The sequence below is a fragment of the Saccostrea cucullata genome, unplaced genomic scaffold (assembly GCF_032062105.1).
Source record: "Saccostrea cucullata isolate Sc308-1 unplaced genomic scaffold, CSIRO_AGI_Scuc_v1 ctg689, whole genome shotgun sequence".
NCBI lineage: Eukaryota > Metazoa > Mollusca > Bivalvia > Ostreida > Ostreidae > Saccostrea > Saccostrea cuccullata.
The window spans coordinates 28166-55683 of NW_026929140.1; the positions used below are offsets into that span (position 1 = coordinate 28166).

The 27518-nt window shown below is 32.0% G+C and overlaps 2 protein-coding genes across 2 annotated transcripts; both read right to left on the reverse strand.

Moving 5' to 3' along the window:
- Positions 1-3041: 3041 nt before the first annotated feature.
- LOC134279884 (uncharacterized) lies at positions 3042-10565 on the reverse strand. The gene is made up of 8 exons (XM_062762298.1): positions 10472-10565; positions 10199-10268; positions 9895-9927; positions 8106-8297; positions 5890-6054; positions 5346-5696; positions 4944-5028; positions 3042-4462 (listed from the first exon to the last, which is right to left on the reverse strand). Exons 2-8 carry the CDS (start codon positions 10266-10268, stop codon positions 4096-4098), a joined length of 1263 nt encoding a protein of 420 aa, XP_062618282.1. The 5' UTR covers positions 10472-10565; the 3' UTR covers positions 3042-4095.
- A 6759-nt stretch (positions 10566-17324) lies between these two features.
- Positions 17325-22938, reverse strand: LOC134279885 (uncharacterized). The gene is made up of 4 exons (XM_062762299.1): positions 22555-22938; positions 18731-19046; positions 17902-18073; positions 17325-17783 (listed from the first exon to the last, which is right to left on the reverse strand). The coding sequence occupies exons 1-4, from the start codon at positions 22696-22698 to the stop codon at positions 17489-17491; spliced, it is 927 nt and encodes a 308-aa protein (XP_062618283.1). The 5' UTR covers positions 22699-22938; the 3' UTR covers positions 17325-17488.
- Between the last annotated feature and the right edge of the window lie 4580 nt (positions 22939-27518).

Genomic DNA, 27518 nt, shown 5'->3' on the forward strand with positions numbered 1-27518 from the left:
AATGCCTCCCCTATAGCTATGGGTCTGCCGTCTAATCGAGGCCCCCCGGAATGGCACCCGGCCCGGAAGGACATTAAAGACGCATGGGTCAAAGCAGCGACGTTTTGTAAAATATGTGTCATAGAAATCATTATTGTATCATTTAATTTAATTTAGACAAGATCACAGAGGACGACAATACACGTAAATATGCAAAAATACAAATAACTTGATTGACTTTAATTTTGATTCATTTTTATTAACTCTAGTTGAAGAACAAAACTACTATTATCCCTTTTTATTTAATCAGCTTTATCTTTTTTATTTTAAGGAGAGTGGTTGTGATATATATGAAATTGGTTATTGCGTATACTATGTGATTTTCCGGTGTTGATACAACTCTATTTAGCACTGCACGGTTTAGGTTTGATTTTGCAATTTGATACTTTTGCGGCTTGAATTTTATTAAATTTATTGTTAAAACTAACACAAATTCGCTTTCATTTATTGAAAAATATTTAATTATTGTATTTAAGGAACTGTATATTGAACAACTATGTAATGAAATATTTTTAAATTTCGGAATGGTAATTAAGCACTATCAAGAACGCTATATTTTTCATTTGTAGTTTGGAGATTCTTAGAAAGAATATGGCAGCAATCAATTCATCTCTATCAAAACAGGAACATGATAATTGACATAATTAAAAGGTATTTAATTAGCATTTTACGTTTAGAATTACGTTATTATTCATTAATACATTGTCTTACACATGATATTTAGTATAATCGTTAAAATTATTCAAATCTACTAAACAATATAGTTGATCAGTGATATATAATTTATTTAATGTTTTAATTTTTGGTAGGAAAGATGTATTTGTGTGTAAATAACTCTTGTATTTTACCTTTTAAAATAATAAGCTCTAAAACTCTTCCTTTTGTACTCATGTCTGGGATTTGCTGGAACTTTTTAAGCTCGGAGTTTTGCCAAGCGCGTAAGATAAGCGGAGTTGAATTCTTGAATGTAGTTGGATTTATCGAGACGAATTTAAATTGCTTCAGCATTTAAAATTAGTTCCTTACATGATTTGTGAAAAAGAAATGACTTAAACGTTTAAAAACAGCTACAAACGACAGCAGGATCTGAACTAAATCTAATCTTAGATATTTGTACTGCAAGACACAATAACCGTTTGTCGCCGAGTATAATATCCTCAAGGAAAAGAGTTGCTTCTACAATATATAGATAGTGCCTGTTTTGGAGGGTAACAGTTGAAATTGACACCCCAAAGGAAAACCATTGTCAATCGGCGCGACAGTGGAGGTTGTTTTTTATTTGTTTATTATTTATTCTATTATAATGAATGTCTTATTGATTAAGGTTGTAAGCAAACAAAAAAAAAAAAAAATAATAAAATAAAAAAAAATCGTCGATCGTCTTTATGTTCAAGTTCAGAAAGCCTTCAATCTCCTTGTTACTGCGAAAAAGATTAACTGACCTCTTCATTGTTTGTTTGATACTCTAGGAGTCCTTTATCATATAAAGTTTCGTTATTTCTGCAATCGCAAGCATGTTTCGTCTGTCATTTGTTGTTTTCATCGATGCTACATCGGACGCACGCTGTTATTGACGTCAAGTTTATTCCGGTTCTTTCAAACGCGTTTTGAGAATTCTACGGTGAAACATACGCGCATATTTTCCACGCATGTGACATTATACATATATCACATGGCTTCGAGGATGACATACCAGAATATTTGCCCCGAGGTGACAGGAAAGCCCTGGAGTGTGTTATGTCACCCGATGCCGAAGGCAGAGGATGACATAACACTCCAGGGCTTTCCTGTCACCGAGGGGCAAATATTCTGGTATAGTCGCCCGAGAAGCCATGTGGTATATGTTATATGACATTTTTAAAACTAACAAAAAAATTAAATCATTTAAAATCGTTGGCATTTTCAATATAATCCAGAAATGCTTTCTTGACGTTAAGAATAACGCTCCGTTGTTTACATTTGCTTAGCAACCGACGTCATAACGTCTCGAACCCGAGTTAAAATGCGTAACGTAACAACACGTGAACGTGATCGAGGTGACATAACTGTTTCCGGCGTGACATAACTGTTTCCGGTGTGACTCAGCATTTTTCAGGGTTTATAGCGAAAATTATTACATTTGTGATAAAATAAGAAAACTTATTAAAAAATGTTATATAACTGTTGTGTTACCCGTTGTTACTGTGTTGCTAAGGCTGAGTGTAATAGAACAAATTGTTTACTGCGTCTAATCCAATCTGATTTTATTATTTAACATTAAAGAATAATAACTAAAGTTATCATTATACATATATCACATGGCTTCGAGGGTGACATACCAGAATATTTGCCCCGAGGTGACAGGAAAGCCCTGGAGTGTTATGTCACCCGATGCCGAAGGCAGAGGGTGACATAACACTCCAGGGCTTTCATGTCAACGAGGGGCAAATATTCTGGTATAGTCGCCCGAGAAGCTATGTGGTATATGTTATATGACATTTTTAAAACTAAAAAAAAAATCAAATCATTTAAAATCGTTGAAATTTTCACAAATAATCCAGAAATGCTTACTTGACGTTAAGAATAACGCTCCATTGTTTACATTTGCTTAGCAACCGATGTCATAACATCTCAAACCCGAGCTAAAATGCGTAACGTAACAACACGTGAACGTGATCGAATGGATGACAACTGTTTCCGGCGAGGGTTGACATAACTGTTTCCGGCCGGACATAACTGTTTCCGGTGTGACTCAGCATTGTTCAGGGTTTATAGCGAAACATATTACATTTGTGATATAATAGGAAAACTTATTCAAAAATGTTATATACCGTGTTGTCATCATTTTTACCGTTTTTCCTTTATTTCCCGATCAAGACAATAAGCACACAACGGATGTGACTGGTCGCCAGGGGATGCTCATTCCTCAAAGCATATGACTCATGTTTCCTGTGTTTTATATGCGTACGATTTTATTGTATGATGGCATTTTAGCTTTAATACTGCGCGTTATCGATATATTTCATTTTACATGTTTTCATGGTTTATAGACCCCCTGACGTTTCATCATTGGGAGGGCGTGGAGGTGGAGGAATATCAGAGAAACTACAGGGAATTCAGACCAACGAAACATTTAAACTCGGATAACAAACCAATGGAATTTAACGAAACATTGAAACTCGGATAACAAACCAATGGAATTTAACGAAACATTTAAACTCGGATAACAAACCAATGGTATTCAAGAAACGTTTAAATTATCATTCGGAAGCCAAACCAAAGGAGTTCAGTGAAACATTTAAACTTTGAAAACAAACCAATGGAAATCATCGAAACATTTAAACTCGGATAAGAAGCCAATGAAATCAGTTAAATATTTTATATCGGATAACCAACGAATTGAATTCAACAACATATTAAAACTCGGATAGTAAACCAATGGAATGCAACGATACATTTAAACTAGGATAACAAACTAATGAAATTAAGCGAAACTTTTAAACTCGGATAACAAACCAATGAAATTCTTCAAAACTTTAAAAACCTTACAACTAACCAATTGAATTTAAGGAAACATCTATACACGTGTATCAAACCAAACGATTTCAGTGAAACATTTTAACTCGGAAAACAAACCAATTGACTTCAGTTAAACATTTAGACTTGGAAAACAATCTAGCGGAATTTAGGGAAAATCTTAAATTGGATAAAAACAATAGAATTCAGACAAACATGAATATCTACTGTGTCTTTTGTAGTCTTTTAAATTTTTTCTTATGCAAATTTTGATTGATTATAACCAGTTAAAATAAATTAGAATTGTTCTAGTTTCAAAGTGTTTTTATTCTAAAGAGATCAATGTCACATTGATATCTGTTCGCAGAATGAGCATTTTTTGAAATATCAAATTGACATACACTTGTTTACAAAATCAAACAAAACACTGTTATAACAATACTTAGTACATGTAATATACATTGCACAATTGATAAGCATTTTGATAAAATAAATTGAAATTAACATTCTTGACATCTTTGATCTGATTATATTCGGATTCCGTTTTACATGTATCTGTCACTAACACTGTAAACTCTGGTTTGTGATCTTTTCCAATGCTTGATATTCGCCTTCTTGTTCCTTTTGTTGATAATCCTTAATCTCCAGGAGATCGGTATATTGTCCATCCTTACTCTCTGCGATATCAACATACTCTCCATCCTTACTCTCCTCTATATCAACATACTCTCCATCCTTTCTCTCTGCTAGATCAGTATATTCTCTTTCCTTACTCTCTGTCACTGTCTGCACTTCCCCCATTCTCACTTTAAGCTGATCATATGGGCCTTCCTCAACATTTCTCTCACTTGTGTCGATATGGTCATATTCCTTTTCTGGAGTAATAACGGCAAGTGGCTTCTTGCAAATTGTTGAGTAACATATAATCCTGAAATGTCAATACATAAGTGAATAAATAATGCTTTGTTATTGACAAAAGCATTCAACGTAGGACAAAAAAAAAACCCACGGTATTTTCAATAAAATATTTATATGCTCAGGGTTGCAAAAATAAACCACACACACTTAACAACATTTTGTATTTATTCACATTGTTTTCTAGTTGTATATATAATGACCTCACATGGCGGATGTAATTGTACAATAGGAGATGCTTAATTCTCCTAAGCACCCGATCTCACCTAAGAAATTTTGCCGGATCCTTGTTTTTTATTTTCCAGTCAAAAATTTGCATCGTTTGTAGATTTGTTTGAGATATTGATCTCTGTTCGTTACCTTCGTTGTTATGATTTCAGTACAGCTGTATATTTAGAAAATATTGTAACAAAAAATTTATATAAAGTGAAATGTAACTAGATTTAAATCGAATCAACTTACGTTCGTTACAATTTGAAATATAGCTAAGTCACCTTATAAAAATTCCAATCAAAATGACCAACACCAGTAATGAAGGGATTAAAACCAAAAGCACCGTAGGCAATGCATTGAAATTATCTGGAAATATTTGAATGTACTTTTTAAATGATTCATTATAAATATCACGTTGAATAAACATACAACTGAAACATTGTTGTAGATTGCATGAGGAAAAATATTAATTAAAACCTTTAATACAACGGAGATTGAAGGTAGCATATCAACATAATTACACTGTATTGTTAAGTAAAAAAAAGTTATCGGGATTGTTTTCAATAAATATTGAACTAACTTTTCTCACTCGACATTTATACTTTTCTGCAATGAGATGTATGGAAAAAATTCTATATCGTTTGAAACTCCTATAAAAAGATATCCTTAAAATCTAGTTTTACCAAGTGAAGCAGCACCAGGTAGTGTTGAGATCTGGGCAGTTGTAACAGAATCAGGAAAAGTTGCTATCTGGGCGGTTGTAACAGAATCAGGAGGTGTTGCTTTCCGGGCGGTTGTAACAGAATCGGAAGGTGTTGCTATCCTGGCGGTGGTAAAAGAATCAGCACCAGGAAGTGTTGTATTTTGAGTTGGTACGGAAATCGCATCCCGTAGCGGATCAGATCCACTACGTGTTATGACTTGATTGGTTATAACAGAATATGTACCACCACGTGATGTTGCAATAAGTCTCGCTGTTACACTTGTTGTGATTTCTCCTTCCGTTGTTGATTGACAACTGGGATCTACTTCTCCTAGAATACGACATAAAATGTTTCCAAATAAAAATGTTAACTTTTCAAAGTTAGAAATTCGTTACAGTCTGCATTTACAAAGGCGCAAGTTTAATTTTGTGTTTGTATACTTGTTTTTGTATTTACAAAACAGTGTAGCATACAATGAGCCGAATGAATACGCCTTGATATTCATGGTTGTATATATGCTTACCAAAACAATATCTTTCTGGACAGGCATCTAGAGCCGTAAGACAATATGCTCTGAATACACGACAGTTTAGAATTCTTATTGTGACTTTTTTAGTACAAGTGTGCGAGAAACCAACTTGACACACGGTTCCACTAATTTCCTCCTTATCTCCCAATGGAATAGTTCCTATATTGATAGAAAGAAGATATGCTTTAAAAATTAAGATTTTACTCGTTTATTTACATTTATAAGAACTTTAGATGGAAATTAAACACTGAAAATTAACATTTGTAGAAATACATGTTAATAAAGGTCGTTGACAGATTTGAAGATTTTTTATGCTTAAAACATTTATTGCTATATTGTCATATCCGAGCAATATCATTTCTACATTCAAACTAGTATTACATATGAAAACATTTATTGGGAAACATTTTTGTAATTCGTAGAGGTAGGGGAGTTTAAAGTATAACAGAGATTCACATAATGTGGGCTGGTAGTATCATATCCACCTCTTTTAGCTTCTTTTGATTGTCAAACAATAAATGGCTGGAAAATAATATTACCTTTAGAAATATAAAAAGAAAATAAAAATGAGATATCTTTAATTCGTAAAAAAAAAACCCCATAATATTTCATCTTCCAAAAGACCAATTTTACACATGAGGAACACGAGTGCGTCTGTACAATGTACTTTCAACTCAACGTTTTGAATATTCTTTAGCTGCTGCATTGCTTTTATTAACTGATGTAATCTGTGTCTTAGTAATTTATAGAATGACATTTGTATACAAACGTTTAGGTCATTTATACTAATACAAAACGGAATATTCCTTATGTAGGAAATGTTCTTACGCACCCCAGTTTTCTGTTCGTCCAGTTTGTATTGATTGAAATGAGTTTTGATCAAGATTTTTACATCTAAGCTTCATATTTCAATTTATTCTAGCCCTTTTGGCAAAGGAAAACAAACAAACTAAGGTAAATGCATCAAAGACATATTAAACATTTTTGACAGTATTAAAATCTATAAAAAAGGACTGTCTTCATATCGACAAAAGTACAGATAACTTATAATGTTCATTGACCTAGGACAATTTAAGGTAATTCCACCCTCCTATGATGTCATAGATTTTTGCAAAAACTGTAATTAGTTTAAATTCATACCTAATAGAACAATATCTCTTGGAAGAATGCTTTACAATTGGTGTAATGATAAATATTGTTAAGTTAAAGAATTTAAAAAATGCATATTTGCTATATTTAATCAATTATTCAATCTTTAAAAAATGTTGACAAGGGCAATAACTCCTTCTCAGGTCTCTTCATTCAGGCATTTACTTTATTGTAAAATAGTTTCCCTGATAGTCACAATTCAAAAGTATCTTTTAAGTAGGAAGTATGTAGGAACATTCAGCATCAGAATTATGCATTTTAACCAGTTTTTACATATTTTTCATAATACTGTTTACAAAAAATGTGATTTTTTTATGTTGACATACACTTCTGTTTATTTATGTCTCGCATCTTAAATAATATGGTGACCTGTACATTTTTTGCAATAATTGGAAAATTTAAATTATAATAAATGAAAATAAATGCAGTTTTTGTACTTTGAACCTATAAAAGTGTGAGAGTGGAAACACCTTAAGCTTGGACTTTTAGTAAGGCGTTGCATTCTCGACGTAACATTATTAGCTCCTGAAATTTGCCAGATTTACTTCACTTTTGAAATATGCTTAAGATAAAAAAATTCGGCTGAATGTCAAATAGTGTAGCCAATTAAAAGTTCTCTCACGACACAGTGACGGGTCTTCATTCATCTCATCATTTTCAGCAACAATTTAAAGTTTTTTATATTATTAATTTCTGAAGCAATCTATTTGCCATTTAACAGACGTTGCACCAAGAATGCCACGCCTTACTGAAAGTCCAAGCTTACTTGACAGTTGTAATAAATCTAGACAGAAAGAGCAATGAACAGAGCAAAATACAGATCCTTGAAACCCTAGAGGTGGTATCAGGTACCTAGGAGAAGTAACAATTCCTGTTGAGCGGGCATATCATAGTGAGCTCATTAGTTTGATCAGAGAAATGAAATATCTTACTATCTGAAGATACGATCAACAAATATACAGTTACAATAATAAATTCGGAATAAATCAAAATATTCCAGAAAATCAAATCGGTAACTGACAGTTAGATGAGATTTTCTTTGGTATGAATTTATACAATACCGTTTAACCAATATGGATACAGAGTTCCACAGCTTCCTAAGGCGGGGGGATATGTGACCATGTCAAAGTTAAATCGGTACCATCCGGGGGTGATATAGCGATCACAGTAATTTTCGGATCCATTGTATCGACAATTTACTGCTCTATGTTTGGGCTCAAATAGAGTGGCTGCAGTTGCATTTTCACAAGCTTCTAAAACGAAAATAAAAAGAAGTTAAAGAAGTACAGTAATAGCTATATTACGCTCTAAAATATATAGTTTTTTTACGTTTGGAAAATGTATTAAATATTATAACATTCTGAGTGAGTGTCCATATTTTTCGGTTTTACGTATAAAACTTATTGATAAGAAGTATTGCTCTCATGTTAATACTTATAAGTTTGAGAAAATTATGTCCATCACAAATGTTGACTCCCTGTGAAAGCTTTCTTTGTTTGCTCAAAAGATATTGGCCTGCTTTCAGTAATTATTTTCTTATTTGACACTACTCTTTTTTACTTGACTTCGTATTTTCTTTATATGTAAATATCTTCCTGTACCTCATATACGTTTGTATTGTCGAAGAGTAAATATACAAACAGTTAAGTCATGAACCAATGCGGTATGAAGAAAAGAGAGACCATCCTCAATAACATGACATCATTTGTTAGGAACAAGGTACAATTTCAATACTAATTAACCCCTGTATTTTTCTAAAATATGAAAGTGATATGAGAAATTAAAATTCATTATTTCTGATTCATAGGAATACCATGCAGTAAGAATACATAAATTGTTTTTCTCATACGACTTCCTAAATGCTTATTGTGACGTCATTATCTGTGCATTTTCCCGTATTTTCTTAAAAAGTTGCAGAAAACATCAATTTTAAGTGATATTTCCTTTCAGAAAACATACTCTGCCACCGTCGTCAAGAAAAATTTTGATATATGTAATTTTTCAAAGCAGTTTGCATAATATATCCAAAAACTAAAGTGGGCGACGGTGGCAGACACTATTTTCTTAAGGAAAATAAACACAAAAATGGGTGATTCTGAGGCTTTTCTGCATTAAACTTAGAATTGTACCAAATTAATGACGTCATATTTCAGAACGGTCCTCCTTCATGCCATATTCTTTAATAATCTATCATATTCAATTGCTCAACTCTTGTTAAAGCCAATTTTATAACTTTTTAAGAACACTAAATTTTTAAGGCACAATAATGCCCAAACTGTATTTTCTTCTTTCTAACTAAAGTCGCCAAATGACGTATTCCAGAGATAATTGTCCGTAATAAAACAGACCTATGCTCCCTGCTTTAGGAAATGTGTTGTTAAATCTTTGAAAAGTAACATTGTTTTAAAATGTGTCGACAAATGTATGTGCTCCTTATTGCCTCAAAGAAAATTTGTAAATAAGATATAGTTTTAATATGGTCTATTACTTGGGATTTGGACATTCATGAAAAGAAAGACTTTAATTTATTTTCTCAAAACAAATCAAATAACATAGAAAAGAAAAGAACCAGATTCGAATTTTAAACGTGCAACCATTTTTCAGAACAAAACGATGTATCTAAAAATATTGCATATACATATATTAATCATGACAATCATTTATGCACGTGAACAATTTGTTCTTAAACCCGTAGATTTCAATCCTCGAATATATTTCTAACCAATATAAGTTATATTTCCCTGTTTTTGTAGACGGTGGTTGATCTTGAATTGTAAACTTCCTGAAAAAGGAATTGATGAAAATAGCTTACCAAAACTCAGAAAAGGAAAAACAAAAATAAAAACTCACTTTCTGAAATGCAGTGGTAAAGACTTTGTCCATCTAGAAAAAATGTATATCTTAGGAAAATTTTAGTTTATTTAGTTTAAAGGTTCAAATTTCAAAATAATAAGACAAAGGAAAATCAAAATTTATTTTTAAGGTTTGACTTGTGAACAACAAATTTGTCAAAATGCTTTTAAGAAATCTCATATCATATATCATAAGAAAAAATTAAAGTCTCATACAATTGCCAAGTTAAAAAGAAAAATACATCTTTTAAAAATTGTACTGAACTTTGACATAACATAAGATAAGTTGTGTAAATCGTTACCAGAAAAAACATCAAACCACGGAGAACAGACAATAATAGTATTCATCAGCATCACATATACAAACTTCATCTGAAATACATTGCTAATTAATCATTTTCGTCAACTACTTTATCTGTAACACATTGTACATTAATTTCTGTGAACTACAAATTCATATTGACATGTTTAAAATTGCTGTGTTACAAATGTTCTATGTCATATTTTTTATGCTCTGCCTAACAAAGATACAACTTTTCTAAATTTTAGCATATCAGTATCAAAATAACTTTTACCTTGTATTTTTAAGGGAAGCTTCATATAGTTGATTTAAGTTAAAAGTGTCATCTTCACCAGTATTTTCAACATTTACATGTAAGTAAAACCACATATTTAATTGAACAGTGTGACGTATACTGAATAAGACTTCCTGTTAAAATACTTCAGTGTTCAGTGTGCTTTTTCCCCTATATAACTGATATTGTTCACTATATCATGTAAACGAAAAATAAGACAAAAGCTTCAGCATTTCAAAGTTCATTAATGAAATATTAATCAGAAAGATCGAATTTGCATAATTCTGTTAAAATCACGTATTTTAATATATTGTCAATGATTCTAATTAAAATTTTGTTATTCACTAGTGTGTACCTCAATATCCTGTTTATTTACGTGTGAATGTGTTTTCCTTATAATTATATATATATATATTTTTTTTTTTTTGAAAAATTTTTCTTTAATAATAGTTATATATGCATTAAATTGTCCAAATTTAATGCAATCTTTGTCCGCTGTTCTTCTTTAAATGCGAAAAAAGTAATATAAAGAAAAAAATAAATACTAAATAAAGTGTAATTTTCGCTCCATGTAAAGGGCCGAGGTTTTCAACCGGTCGGTTTTCCTCAGGTAAGTTTGGTATGGGATGGAGCTTAATCGAAGCGGCTGAGAAGCCCCGAGGGAACGACATTGGCTTGTGTATACTACCTATATACATAGGGTGTTACCTGAGTGTATTACCTGTATGCGTTTTCCTACAATATTGTAAAACGAAGTCGTTTTTTCATGTTAGCTCATGAATTGAAATGCATGAAATTAAACATATTTTTATTGCGGACAGCTTGAATCCTTCTCAAATTCGTTCTTTTAAAACTTGTATTTTTAATAACTTGACAATTTTAGTATACTGTGGTGTTTTTTAATCATACATGTATGTTGTATCGAAAATATACATTTAGTACCAAAATTTGTCGTTGTAATCTGGCGACAAAAAGGGAAGTAATTCAAATTATACATTGTGTACGCAAGAAGAAAGTTGATCATAAATTATTCTCTCGGTAAATGACAATTAAACTTAGAAACAATGATTTGAAAACAAACTGCTGAAATAGAAAATAATAGTCTAAATACAGTGTTAATATTTTTTAAGGTAAACCCTACTTGATTTTTCCATAATGCATGGTCTGTAAAATAGCCAGGCCAGGGGTTCGGACGGGGGTGATTCGCCGACAGCTATGGTTGAAACTGGAATCTAATATCAACTGCATCATACCTTTTTCTTTCAGGATTCATAATTTCAAATATCAAATGCAAAGCATTATGTTATAATCCGGGTTCTTTCTAGAAGAAAAGCGACACGTACAGGTTTATCTTATAATTAAATAAATATAATTTTTCACTTGTCTCCTGAGCAATGTTAAATGTTGTCATACTTGTTTTAAAAAAACAATTTTATTCAGTTCCATGATACTAGCTTCAAGCGCGGGTCCGGATATTGTGTTAATTAAGGAGGAATAAATGTACGTTAACTCATGTTTTGGCACTGAAATTAAAATTATCGATTGTAATCGTGAAATGATGTCCCCCTTTTAATATTAAAATTATAATATATATGCATGATTTTTCTTCTTATTATTTTTAATTATTTGATAGATTGAATATATTAAAGGCATATTCTTATAAATTAAAAAAGAACGCTTCGACTGCTTTTTTTTTTATCATGTTGGCCTATGCGGTAGGCATCAAAAGCCTGAATGCTAATTGGATGGTCGGTACAATCTGCGGACAAGGTACACAAGATTACACAACGGCAGAAAGAGATTAATGTCAATCAAATCAAAGTATCCAATCCCAGGCTTAATTTCAGATGATTGACAGAGGTTCCAAGAACAGGTAAATTTGAAGGAGGTGCTTATTTCCTCCCCTTTAATTTCAACTTTTCACACTTGCTTACAATTTAATCAAGTTTTAACCTCGTCCAATCACAGTTCTGTTAAAGACAATAATACAGTGTTCTTTGATTTCGACCCGTTTTTAATACGCCAAAATGTGACAAGGGTGAATTGTGCGAAATAAAATGGGAGGAGGAGGGATTTCCCTGTATATAGTATAATTATATATCACTCATCTCTCACATTCATTGACCGTTGGGGCCAGTCAGAGGCTGGTTAGTTAACGTCAAAATTGCATTAAATTATTGCTTTGGGGTTAAAATTCCAGTTTTCAAATACCTAACTATTTTGCATATTTAACTTCATATTTCGAATATTGGATAAGACGTACATGCATGAATTGCTCTGGGTGAATCAATCTATACAGCGGTACGTGTAATTTCTTCAGTTATCTATGCCATCGATGTCGTTTTCTTTCACCTAAAAATCATGTTACAATATGAATGTAGATTATTTCCCTTAAGAATACAATTTGTTAGATCAATATTTTCTTGGAAAATTGATTCCATTGTATTAAATTGTACAAACACATTCAATCAAATTGAACATTTGAGACCCATACGTTTTACGTTTACAAAATCCTTTTTTATATCACTACAGTATTCATTGACCTCATACTGCATGTACGTTATTAGCCTCCTATTAGGGCTATAACAAATCCTCTCTGCACGATGTTTTTTCCCCAATAATTTTACAATTTACTCTAGCATCACTTTTGATGAAAGGTTTTATGCAGTATATGCGCCATGCTGCAAAAATAAATCCTATTATAATCTTTTACGTTTCTTAGTTTTGTTTAAAACTATCGTTATTTTTTTTCTGTTTTGCCCCTATTTTTAAGGATGTAATGTCATTTATTGTCATCATTACTGGAGTAGAGATGTTTGCTGCACGGTTTGTAATATTGCTGAAGAAAGTGATGATTAAGGAAGTGCGTGGTTGTTATATATATATATATATCAAAAACTGTCTAAAACTCATAAAGGATATGGAGATAGAGAACAGTACATTCAATATCAATGTCCATAAAACAATACAAAATAGGAGCAGAGCAAACGCGGACCTCCGAAACATCAGAGGTGGGATCAGGTACTATGGAGGCCATGAAGGAGTGAGCATCCACGCTGACTGGTCACACCTGCCGTGTGCTCCTTGTCATGATCGGAAAATAACGGAAAAATATGTCGTTAATTTAGTGTATAAATAATGGACTAACAATTAGTATGAAAAACGTCTGTTTTTGGTTTTCTTTACTGCTTAGAATAATTGATATCAAATTGTGAAAATAACTGTTACTAACCATTTTTCTATCTTGCTTCTAAGGAAAGATCACTCTAATTGCATAAAACTATCCTATCAATAGATTTTTTCAGTGTACAGTGTAATACTGTTAACATGACTATTCTTAAAATCAATGACGGAATATTAGAATTTTAAATTAAGTGTTGTGAAGAGGATGAAATTGCAGAATAAGTAGTTTTTGTTGGTTGTTATTTTGACGTCCCTCTCGAGTCTTTTTTTCACTCATACAGAAGCACCACTACTTGCCAGTGGAATGGCTATAATTCTTTTTTAACCATACTAAGCACTCATGGCCAATAGAGAAACACGGACATCTTACGAACGAACGTAACTCTCCCTAACTTCCCGTATCTCAATAGTTTTCTCGGGACCAGTAATTGTACCCATATAAAGTTTAAAATCGGAAAAAATAAGTATATGTGTAAAATAGAACGGATAGTGTTTTAACCACTTTGTATTTGAAAATTGCTCATGTAAATTTTTTTGTAATCACTTACAATGTTTTAGAAAGGGAACAAATAGAAGAAAATACACCATAATACTTTAGACAGATTAGGAAACACGTTTGTCATGCGTCAGTGATTAAACGTATACAAATAGTGTGCGCCTTGTTCATATGGGGAAAGGATACTTTTTACAGCATGAAAAAAAAAATAAATCCGTGCAATCAAGTAAATAGGTTGTGCGCTTTATAAAGTGTCTTGTATTGAAAGAGAGAGGGGGGGGGAGGAGAGATATATTCTTTTTAAAAATTATTAAAATATCACTTCATAGAAATAAACGAGCCTTCATGGTAGACATAATCTTCTTATGTATTAAATGGCGATCTTAACTAAATGATCTTGGGCTGCTTTTTTTTTTTATATATATGTAACAGGCCTGAAGCAAGAAAATTTAGTTGGGGAGTGGGGACAACCAAAAGTTTAGAGTCACTACCAAACAATATCTTGGGAAGCCAAAATGAAAGATTTTTTTTATTGAAGGGGCACAAGTATACAGTAGCTAAGTGTTCTATAATACCGGTATTACATTGTTTATTTATCGACTTCCTTAGGGGGGGGGGGGTATCCCAAACCCCTCAACCCCGTTCCTATATACGACCGTGTGTACATGTATATCTGTTTATATGTGTGGATTATAAAAAAAGGCTGAAAATATGCATTTATGGAGGAGGTGTATTTTTCTTAGTAAAGTTCTTTTCTTTGTCTTCAAAAGTTATGCTCCACTATGTCATTGTTTGCTAACCATGCATTATTCGTCAAAATATAAAATTAGAAGATACACTTTTTACTTTTGACCACACACAGAATTATTCTGACCGAAGGTCAAATATACAAATAAAAACTATAACCGAAATTATAACTTGCTTCATTTGTAAGGAAAAATATATATTCACCATCCTGTTGTAAAACAAAAAAAAAAGATTGATTCCAGAATACCGACAATAATATATACGGACTTTTAAAAGTGTGAATAATATGAAAACGTAGTTGTCACCTAGTTGTCATGGCATCCTTCAAAATTATGTGCACACATATGCTTATCACAAGTGCTTGTAGACCAAACAACTTCCCCACCCCATCCCAAATATACATACCGGGTCCCAAGAAATCGTATTTGTCTTCTGTCATAAATTAACCGTCTAGTGCATATTCACAATGTATTTCATATGAAAAATCCAAAAAGTACGTAGAAATTGCATTTTATTTTAAAAACAATCATACCTGTGGTGTCTTAAATCACCTCTGACTTTTTAACTGCAGGTATCAATTTTGTATGTTGTAAATTGTAAATGTTATAAATGAAAGAAAGCCAAAAAAATATCTTTGGACTCCGATTTATATATATTCCAGGTGCTGGGGGAGGGAGGGGGGCATAGGTGCTACGATGACATGATATTAGGAACTTGCTCTCATATATCTTAAATTATGTCAAAAACACAATTCACTAAACTTCCATTTTTGAGCCGACCCCCGGAAAGTTGGAGATATTAATTTCGGTCTGCACGTTCGTCTTATAATTTTGTCCGTCTGTTACACTTTTGTTTCGAGCAATATCTCGAGAAGCTTTAACAGTGAAATTAGAAAATAGCTTTGGGTCTGGGATGTTAAGGGAGGGGGGGGGGGTCCAGTCCACTAGCAACCGTGAGAATTATATGAAGATTTTATAATACATGTTTGTAAGAAGAAGCTTTACCAACCGAAAAATTGCGAACAGGCATCCCCATGGATTTATAATATGGCTATAATACCTGTATATTAAACCAAATTAATTTTAATTTTCGCAGCGTATAGTATTTTGAACAAGAATTTATTTAAAGTTTTTGGGTATTTGCAATTCAATTTCAGACCGTAAATTCTTATTGTCCCGACCGCCCTTCGTAAAGTAACCCCCGCCCCCTTTGACCCCTTCTAGATCCGCACATACTATTATTTTTTATTTCATGCCACAGAATGACATTTTTTTTAATTTTCCTTTCATTTCCCTTCTCGAACCCCTTTGCTCGTTTAAATGTCCATTAAAATGTATTGTAGCGTCACGGTAGCGACTACGATAAGGCGTGGATTTGAGGTATCTTGTGGGGATTTTTTTCTATCGAAATCCCTGTAAAATTGAAGAAATAAATAATCCAACCGTGAAAACAATAGACTACAATGACTGATCCCCGTTTTTGGTTACGTTTGTTCGTAAGATGTCGGTGTTTCTCTATTGAGCGGTAAGGGATCTTTTCCATGTTACAATGTAGTACCTTCTGCGAAACAGGACCTTGGTTTATACGGTCTCATCCGAGGGACTGGTTTCCATGCCCACAGTGGGATTCAACTCACAATGTAAGGATCAACATTACTCCGTGAATCTAGAGCAGTCGCTCTTACCATTGCGCCACACTGACGACAGGATTAAAAGTACATAGAAATGCAGTCTAAAAATATCTTCAAAGTTAGACGAGGAATAAATTTTACAGTACATAAAAAATTGAATAATTGACTGAGAAATACAAAAAAAAAGGATAAATTTTATAACAACTAGTTTGGCTTAATGAATTTATTTTATATGGATAAGTACAATAATGTTTCCAAACAAAGTATATTTCCTAGACGTCCTTACGTCGAAAAAGCAGAAAAAAATATATTTTACGATGGATTGCTGTGTGTTTTATAATTATGTTTAAACAATAATCTATAAGGCATTATAAGGGTTTTTAATTTCACGTGTTTGATCTTTCACGATTTTCTATTCTCACTTGGAAGGCCTTTCACTTACAATGTATATTTCTATTTTGAAAAAAAGAGAAAATTATTATTAATTAATAGTATCATATCAGGAAGCTAACTTTAAACAACTGTTGATATTTTCAATCGTAAACTATTTTATTAAATATATATATATATATATATATATATATATATATATATATATATATATATATATATATATATATATATATATATATGTGTGTGTGTGTGTGTGTGTGTGTGTGTGTGTGTGTGTGAGGGTGTGTGTGTGTGTGATGAATATGAGAGGGTGTGTGAGGGTGTGTGTGTGTGTGTAAAAACAGAACTTTGTCAAGGAAATGTAACTTAATGAGATGTAGAATACACAATTTAGCTAATCATAGTAATAAATTCCTGTAAAACGTTATGATTTTTCAAGAATCATTGGTTCTTAAGCAAATATACTTATGGATTCAAATTAACACATAAAAAATATTGAAATGGACATATTTTCTAACCACTCTGTTTGTTTTTAGCCAATTGCTCACATAAATGTGTTTCGTTTTCTTCAAGGTGTTTGTACAGGTTTATTTTCTCCCAACTGTTCGTAAAAACGAGTTTCGTCTTCACCCAGTTTTTGGTAAAAATTCTCATTCATGTGTGATTTGTTTTTTGGTATACTTTCCTCTAATTCGGTAATATTTTTATAAGCATATTCATTTTCGTAGGTAGTTTGTTCACTGTTTTCATATACACCACCTATGTGTTTTCCCTCAGAGCTTTCTGCCGCAGTGTGATTTTTATTGCAGGATACATCCGGATTGCCATTTCTGGTTTCTGACTTCTTGTACTTGCTGGGTCTTCTTTAAAGGACATAAATAAAAGAAATAATCAATATTTTAAAAGTTTTTTCAGTTGATTGTTAATAATATCATGCTTATAATTATCCTTTTTAAGATGAATATAGTAATTATCACTCACAAACGCCATCGCCAAATCAAAAGAACAATAATGATAGCTGCCACCAAAACTGAGACAACAACTATAAATACATATCCTGGGACTGTAAACTGCTCAGATGTTGAGGTAACCAGTAGGTCACAATTTTCTTTTGAATTTAAGACTTCACTGTTGTTTCTGTTGATTCCAAGACCTAAAAGTATTCCGTTTTAAAACCAATGTCAGATTCGATTCAGTGTTTAAGAAATACATATATATTAAAATCACATAAGAAAACTTAACTAAAAGACAATATGCAAATTTATAAATCTCTTAGTTTTCACTAAATCAGAAGTCGTAAAAGAATTTGAAAGACTACATAAACAATGTATTAAGAAATTGAGCTCGGAGATTTTCATATTTCGTTATATCATGACCCTCTACTAAAACATTAAAGGGAATCTTTCATAAGTACTTCAAAGTTGATATTGAAAGGTGGCGAAAATCCTCATTTACAACACGATTCAATTATTCAATAATTACTTTTGATGAGGTTATTTTGATAAATCGGACATTGTTATTTAATGGTTGACCGAGACTCAAAGCCATTATTAACTTATACCAGTTCAGTTTTTTCTTTATATATCTCTTCTAAAACTCTTTGCCCTCAAGATTCAGTTCTTATTTGCCCTTGGAAGGACGTTTACGTCGAATGGTGATCAATGGAAACAAAAGAAGAAAGGAGAAAATGTGGGGTTGAATGGGTTATTGAACCTGGGACGCCTGAATCACAAGTCAAGTGCCCCGGCTAACTAACAAAGCAATAGATTTAGAAAGGACACAATCACCTTAGTGAGTGTATTTTGCTTACAGTCTGTTATGGTTGCATTCATTGGTGATTGTGTTGTTGTTTTCACTGATTCATTTTTTGATGATGTCATAGTTGGCGTTGTAAGCAAATTTGTTGCTGATGTTTGAGTTGCCGTTTTTGTTGGTGTTGACGTCATGGTTACCGTTGTTATTTTTGTTGCTGATACCATATTTGTCATTGTCATTGAATCATTAAGTTGTGATGTCATTATTGTTGTTTTTGGAAATGTGTAAGTAGTTGACTTTGTTGCACAATCTTGGATTGGTATTGATATTGTAGACATTGACTGTATTAACGATGTTCGATTGCTGTGTACCTGTGAAAAGCATTGCAGCACAGTTAAGGTTACAGTAAGAAGGCGGGGCCTAATTTGTACGGGAAATGTTTACTATGACGTCACATATAATATAAGGTCTTCAAAATACCTCAAAATGAAATTATTTGCTATTTTGAACAGCTGGATAACTGTTTACTGCATACAAACTTACTATTACATGCAATTTTGCCTTTTGTTATATCCCACACAACAGTATATAAGCGATGCATCGATCGCAATGCACTTGTCAATGTGACGTCATCTCGCAAAAAATGATGCAGTTTGTACACAGTGAGAGGCTGATCAAGTCACATTTTGTGCAATGAAAAATGTCTTTTGTTCTCAAATAAAATATCATTTGCAGTTAAATAAAAGGCTGTTAACTTGGATACGATGTTTAGTTTAATATTTTATTTATAAACTGTCCGTACATTCTCCAGAGAAGTGATACTGTCGTGTGTTTTTATGCAGATTCATTGAAAACGTAATTAAAGGGCCCTAATAAATCGATTTATTGCAAGGGCATACCCTCAATGTATCTTGTCAAGTTTTTACACATAAACTCAAGAAGCATTAAGATATTTGAAAAGTGCTGCAAACCTCATGAAATTTTGCAAATGAATTAATCATAGCTGTATTTAATGTAGTTGACCAGCAAAATATTCAACCTGCCGTCCAACAAATTAAATTTTATCAATTAAAAAAGGGAATCTATATAGGTTCGCAGCACTTTTCACAAACTACATATAGTGTTGAAAAGGATTATATATTGAACTGAGATTTTGAACTTGGTTATGCCCCTGCAATATTGGAATTTATAAATGACCTCTTAAATGCAAGTATAATAGCTAAAATCATGTGACGTCGACATCACGTGACAAGTCTAAATAAAAAATCTAAATTTCCCAAACATGTAGATTTAAACCACATTACATTTATTTGATATCAGTGAAGTCCTAAAAAGATCGCCCATCCTAATTAAGTATGTATTTTTATCTGTAAAAAATCTCCAATATTTCCATTTGTAACCTTAACTGTGCTGCGATTCTAAAGAACTTTATTCGGTAATAACCAATATTTGCCCTCCAAATCAAACTTTGATGGAGATATATCTAATTAAGTTCTTAAACAGAGGAGTATATGCTGACTTCAAAGCACTGAATATTTTCAATAGTTATGACGCCATATGTACGTAATGACGTCACAAAGATGACGTAAATTTCAGTTTTGTATGAATTTTACAGACAAATATACATATTTCGTCGATATTTTGAGTAAAAGTCACCGAGCGCATGTGTGTTCAGGATCAATATTTTGATATAATGTGTAGAATTATAATATCAATGAAATATGTCAATATTGTTCCTGAAAAACTTGCGCTCTATAAATTTTAGAGCTAAAATTGTTAAAATTTTGTCCATTTTGTCCTCTTTCTGAAAAAGGATATAAAATCGGACTAGTTTGTGACGGCATAAAAACAAAAATTGTGAATACACTGCTTTGAAATTATAATATTTTCTGTTAATTTATATTTCTCATTTAATTTATTGAATTCAGCACATTTCAGGAACTTTTCAAAATTTGACTGTTGTGGGGGCAAATATATACAATATACCGCATATAGTTCTTTGTACTACATTTGATACAAATGTTTTATCATCCTTTTCAGTGTAACTATTTATAATATGTTTAATAATAAAATGCACATCTGAATTTTGAATAACGAGAATGAAAGCAATCCATCCTTTAATATATATCATTCGGAAAAGCAATAGTCATATTCTAAAATATTAATGCATATTACATCATAAGATATTACCGGTTTTTCATATCATCCATGCAGGGGTATGGCATATAGAAATTTTCGAATAAAGAAAAAAATCGAGTGCAATACTGCGCCATGTAAGCTTTCCTTGGAATTAATTTGTGAAGATATAAACGGATGATCAAGAGTCACAATAGGTATACTAATTATGTTCAGTTAAAACTCGTTTCACTTGCTTATAGTTTACAAGTCTGATTTGTGAATTCTATTTATATAATAGTGTTGCATTATGCATGTACTATGCCTAAATAGTAGGCAGGGTTTGACACATGGTGCACGAGCCGGAGGCGAGTGCACTATGTGTCAAACCCTGCCTACTATTTAGGCATAGTACATGCATAATGCAACACTATTGTTATTATTATGCTGACTGTTGTAATTATTTATGCGGCAATCTGTTTGACTTTTTCCTGAAAATATCGGTGCTTACACATGCAGCGCACTTGCAAGAACTCATTCAAAATCTTCATGCTAAAATTGTTTGCATGCTTATTTATTTTGGTTACTAGTATTTTCTCTAAATAAGTCGGGATTTTCTGTCCCAAAGCAACTCATCTTTATTTTCTGTTTTGTTAGTACATGTAAGCCTTATTTGTTTGCAGACGTCGATTCTCCTTGATAATTTTCTTTTACATCCTTCAATCAAGCGTCATATAAAAAAGCGTTTTAATGACCCTATGAAATCAGTTCATCTAACGATCTGTATGCAATTAGTTTGAAAGTTTGTTGTACACATTAATCTAAAGTTCCTTAGAATAATATAACTGTTTTCAAATAATATTTGTCTATTTTCTCCTTCTTGTGTCAATTGTATAAATTAAGTTTATATATTTAATAAAATTCTACCAATCAGTGATCGTCTCTGTGGCATAATCGATAAGGCATCAAACTGACAATCTCATGGTCGTCAGTTCGATACCCGGCGTGTGCATGGAAGAATTTTATTCAGTAAATAAAGCCGTGCACTATTTCGGCATAGTATGCTTACGCTATATAAATCCTTAGACCACTATGCGAGAATAGTAGGGTATGGGTTATATAGAGACAAACTGACAGGAAGCATAATAATATCTAATCATTGTATCCCCTTTCAAGAAGGCATAATCGAGTGTATGTTTATGTTATGAATATCCAATTTTAAAAATTATCGTTTCCCATATTCAATGCATTTTATCTGCTTTCCAATATCTCATTTCACGATCAATGAATTTTTATCTAATATAAATTGCGAGAATTTTCATTTTAATATATCCTTAGAATCAAAATTAAATTACCGTATTAAACAAAATACACATTGCAACAACGGTCAAATGATTTTTCATTTCTATTATTAATAATAACGAACTGTATTTAAAAGCAAGAGATAAATCTAATGATAAAAAATAATAAATCTTTTTAATTTTTTAAAAATTTACTTCATGAATATTTATTCATGGAAGTCTTTAATTCTAATGTTGTATACATGTTATCAGAAAAATATTCCATGCCACTAGATACTGACACATTAAGTGACCATGTAACAATCAACTGATAATATGACTTGCATACATAAGAATTCCCTTTGAAATGTTATTCTCCAAAACAAAATACATCCTAAGAAAAATTAATTGTGACAAGGGAAAAAAATGTAAGTATCGATTGACAATGATACCTGTAAAGGGAGTTCATGAAATTCTTACTTACTAGAATTTCTTGTAGCTTTATATTGCTGAATATTTTACTTCCTTCGCCTGTAGTTGTCATGGTCTTCAACTGTAGTGAAATGCCTCTTTCTAACATGGTCAAATTTCTAAATGCATTGCTTTGCATTTGTTCAGAAATTGTCATTCTGTAAACCTGTTTCCAAATACTGGTTTCATATTTAGCTGTGTCTTTATGAGAATAGCCTTTTATCCTAATTGCACAGCGTCTGTAAATCAAATCGTCTTGTAAAGCGCTATTTTCGCAATAAAGTGAAGAATTATTGGGATTATAAACAATCACATTGAGATCATCCGGTTCAAAATCTTGACCATTAATCACGACATTTTCAGCCGCGTAAGGTACTGTTAATTGCAGGAGAATGTCAGCCTTTCTGCCTATGTCTGTAAAAAAGTTGTGGAGTTAATTAAGACCTAGAAAGCAAACATATGCAAGTTTAACAACAATCATGTATATGTATAATCATATTTGGCTTAACTCATACATTATAAGGGCATAATCTTATTGAAATTTCCAAATGGCCATAACTTCGAGAACTAAACATCATATTTTAGGCTTGTCCTGATTTCGAAACTTCAAATAAATCCTTTCAAACAAAGATACATAGCGGGTTCTAGTAAATATTCCACCGACTGAAGCCTCTTTCACTATCAGCAGTAGTGACGGAGGAACCTCAGATTTACGTTGCAACAATATAAAGAAGGAAAAATGTAAATCAGATATGGCTACAAAGAAACTTATGAAACATTTAAATCACAGAATTTTACCAAAACACCATAAAAAAAAAACGTCCAATGTTATATATTGAAAATTCAAGCTTTCTAACATAATTTATAACTGCTTTTTTTAATAAATCTGGAGCTCGTAAATTTACTTATTTGTCAACTGTCATTTGAAAAGTTACATTGTTAAAACAGTCTGATTGTACTTAGAAGTACTCAGAAGTTGATTTATATAAGCAGAGCTTACTTCAGAACTATTTGCGGTAGCTCATTGGTCACGGTACTTTGCATTCGGGAGATAATCAAGCAAAATATTTAAATTAATCAACGTTTCGCTTAATTTTTACTACATATGTATTTAATTCATATTGAGAGTTTTATGAAAAAAATTTTTTTTCATAAATTAAATCAAAACGTCATCTGACCTTAATTCCAGCATAAAACGTTTGACAAGCATTGGGAACACACGAAGAGCCATTTTCAGTTGATTTGATTCCCACGATACATTGAATCTAAAATACATATCAATCGTTTATAGCACAAGTAGTCAAAAGGTTAAAACACACTACGATTAGATCTTTTGTAAAGAAAAAAAGAGAACTGAAATTTTATCATACAAACCATTGATCCTGCTGTTTTGTTATTCGCTAAAATTGTACTGACTGGCAACAAGGCATTTTAGTACTGATGTTTACAGTTTGACCTTTTATTACTTCAATATCGTCAACATACCAGGAAATGTCATAAAACAATGATTCGTCAGTTAATGGAGTAAATCTACATATCAAATTTAAACGAGGGTCATATCGTGAGAAAAACCCTGAAGTTTCATAAACCCATGATATGTTGTAGTTTTCTACAAAAGGATCCACTGGCGTATCTGATTTGCCTAAAAATAATAACACAGATGGTGTAAGAAAATATTCTTAAATATATACAGTATATATGACAAAAAACTTTCTTTTTTTTCATCTGTTGTAGAAATTTCAGATCTTAGAAATACTCATTCAATTTGGTTTTTAAACAACAACAATTCAAAAAAAAAATCCTTTTAAATTAAAGAAATTTACTACGATAACATAACAAGGCATCTTTTTATTTGCTTATTTATTTGCTTTATTTACAAAGTTTTCTGTGATCTTTCAAATTAAAACAAAATTACTTACACTGCGTAGGCGATTCTAAAATACAAGAAAATCGTGGACTTCTATAAATCTTTGTCAAAGAAACAATCATCTCGTAAAAAATATGTTTTTTTAAAGAAAGCTGCTATTGAACTTACCAAAACAATAAGCGGAGTTGCAGCAATCTACTGGGGGTAAACGATAAACAATGTACATACTGCAATTTTTTACGCTGATGTTTATTACTTGTGTACATGGATTTGAAATTCCAACCCTGCAAACTTCAACATTATCCATCTCATTAGTTGGTGGAAGGTCACCTAAAAAAGCATTTTGCAAGTACCTATTAAGAGACACATGAAACAATACTAAATTTTATCAGTTTCTGTACATTTTGTTTAAAATTAAAGAGTCAGTTTTATTCGCCTGTGTCTTCATTTTTTTGGAAAGCATGTATATCATTTGCAACCAAGAAATTTATACTCCTGGAGTATATACACCATTTTTTTTTATATTTACAAATAGGAACATTATTACGTCTCAATAAATAACCAAATGTTGACTTTGAATGATCATTAAAAAATCCCGTGCTTCTGCTGTTATCATTTTATGATTCGAGGTCATCGAACATTGTCATGGCTTAAGCAATCCTTTAAAGCTTCAATCTATGCCGACACACTCTAAATTTTGCAACAAGCGATAAGCCATCGCTTGAAAGTTCTATTTAAACTTTTCAGTTACCAGCGCAAAATTGCTCTTCGTTTCTGCTGATTGTATACACCAATGCCATATTGAGAATCGGCGCTTACTCATCAGGGGTTGCTCATTAAAATTGTATGCCCTTCCATTCTACAAAGCTATTACGTACCATTTCAATATATTTGTCTTCTTTATAGACTATTCCCAGCATTATCTAGAAGCATTTTATTCTTTTTAAGACAATTGTCTGTCTGAAGAAATGATTTTTCAGTAGTTCGGTACTCCATTACATTCAATGATGCGCCCATTCGTGGCTTTGTTTTTGCACATTTATTATTAATAAATGGCTACAAAACAGTCATATGCCCTACAATTTACTTCAAAACTTCGACAAGTGACTTTTAATTACCGGTCGCCAAGAGGCAGTCGTTAATTTGATGTTAATTGAATAAATAATTTGATTATTTTTTTTTCTGATCAAATCACTGAAGTGAGGAGAATATAAAGCACACTTGCTGGTTATTAACTAAAGCAAAGACCGAGATATTCATATATATAAGATATATTTAAACATGATTTATAATCATATACATTTCCTTTTGGAATAAAAAAAACTTATTTATAAATTTGTTGTGTCTTTAATAAAAAGATATAACGATATTTTTGGTCCAGCAGGATAGGATAAAGCGCGTTTTAAAATGTGCAAAACATTTTCCCGCCACAACTCAACAACAAAAGAAAGAAACAGCAGTCATAATGTTTCAGATCTAGAGGGGTTTTTGGAGGTATTTACAATCTCCTTTGCATTTACTGAAGAGAGAGAGAGAGAAAGAGAAAGAGAAAGGTGCCAAATTATTGGTGAAGAAAATTCGATTTTTAAAAGTTGAAATCCACGCCTGTCGCATGTCGCATGCACTGTTTAATTTCACCGGGATAAATTAACAGATTTCCAGTAGTTTAAAGTTCTTGCACATCTTTCGAATGATTACAGTCTCGCAACTTTATCCAAAAGATGAGGGTAAGTCTTTGCATTTAAAATTCAATTGTATTTTTTAAAAACATTCTGAACTTGGCTTGGGCGGAAGTGCATTTTGTCCAGTAGAACTATGACGTCATAAAGTTAATTGATTTCCGCACCATCGCGTGTCAAACCATCAGGGTTTAGTGCAGACCATTGGACTTAGGCGTGATCATCGGACTTTGGAATCCCATCGCTCTTTGGGGTTCAACATATATACGAGTATTGATACATAGATTATCATGTTAAGTTTGTGGTTTTTGTTGCTTATAGATGTGTATACAAAAATACATGTAGGAATGTGAGATTCAGATACACATTTTTTTTCACTACATGTACATACATATTTAAAGAATAAAAAAAAACCACGAAAGTCACCTTGCTTATTATATTTTCGCCATTTTTCTTACCATTCAACCAGTAAGGATAATCAGTCCCACATGATTCTAGGGCAGGTGGAGATGTCGGCATTTTAAGGTTGCCTGCCCTGTACCACCCAGTAGTCAGGTGATTGTCACAGAGAGGCATGGCATCCTGTTTATAGGATGGACGTCTTTTCAGTAAATCCAAGATTTCACTGTATTCTGTACAAGGGTCCTCCTGGTCTGATTTTTTAAAAATTATCATATACTTATTATGGTCTTTGAAGTTGTATTGCATATGAGAAATACATTTGAGACATTGACGTTGTAATGAAAATTGTGTTGGAGGACAATTTTACATAAAGTTCAAGACATCTTTTCACAAAATATCGTATGATTAGTCGTATTCGTAAACCTATCTGTGGTTTTCTTGGGGGGGGGGTGGGTGGGGGGGGGGGTGGGTGAATAGATATCCAGGGTTCTGACCACAAAAACATCAAGGGAATATATATATATATATAATATATATATATATATATATATATATATATATATATATATATATATATATATATAAATTATAATTAGAAAAAAACGAAATATTTTCGACGATTAAGGGAATGGCTTTTTTTTTTGCATATTTATTAATACTTTATAGATATTGAAAAGACTATATCAAGTTAGCTAATATCGCGTAAAATTAGTGAGTTAAGAACATTCTTTAAACCAACATACTCTTTCATTTTTCACCATTAAATAGGACTTAAAATGACTTTTATGCTAATGGTGCTTAAAACTAGAAGAAAATGCAAATTTGCTTGATACGTACTTAATATTATGTTAGATAATCTTCATCAATTGATGTATTGCTTGTACGATATTTAAAACGATAAAAATTAAAGAATTTAGTAAAATATTGTTGAACTGTTTCATTTACTTACAGCTTTCATTAATGAGCTTGACAACGGTGAGGATAATTAAAAAAGGAATTTTCATTCTCAGCAATATCTACAAAAAATAT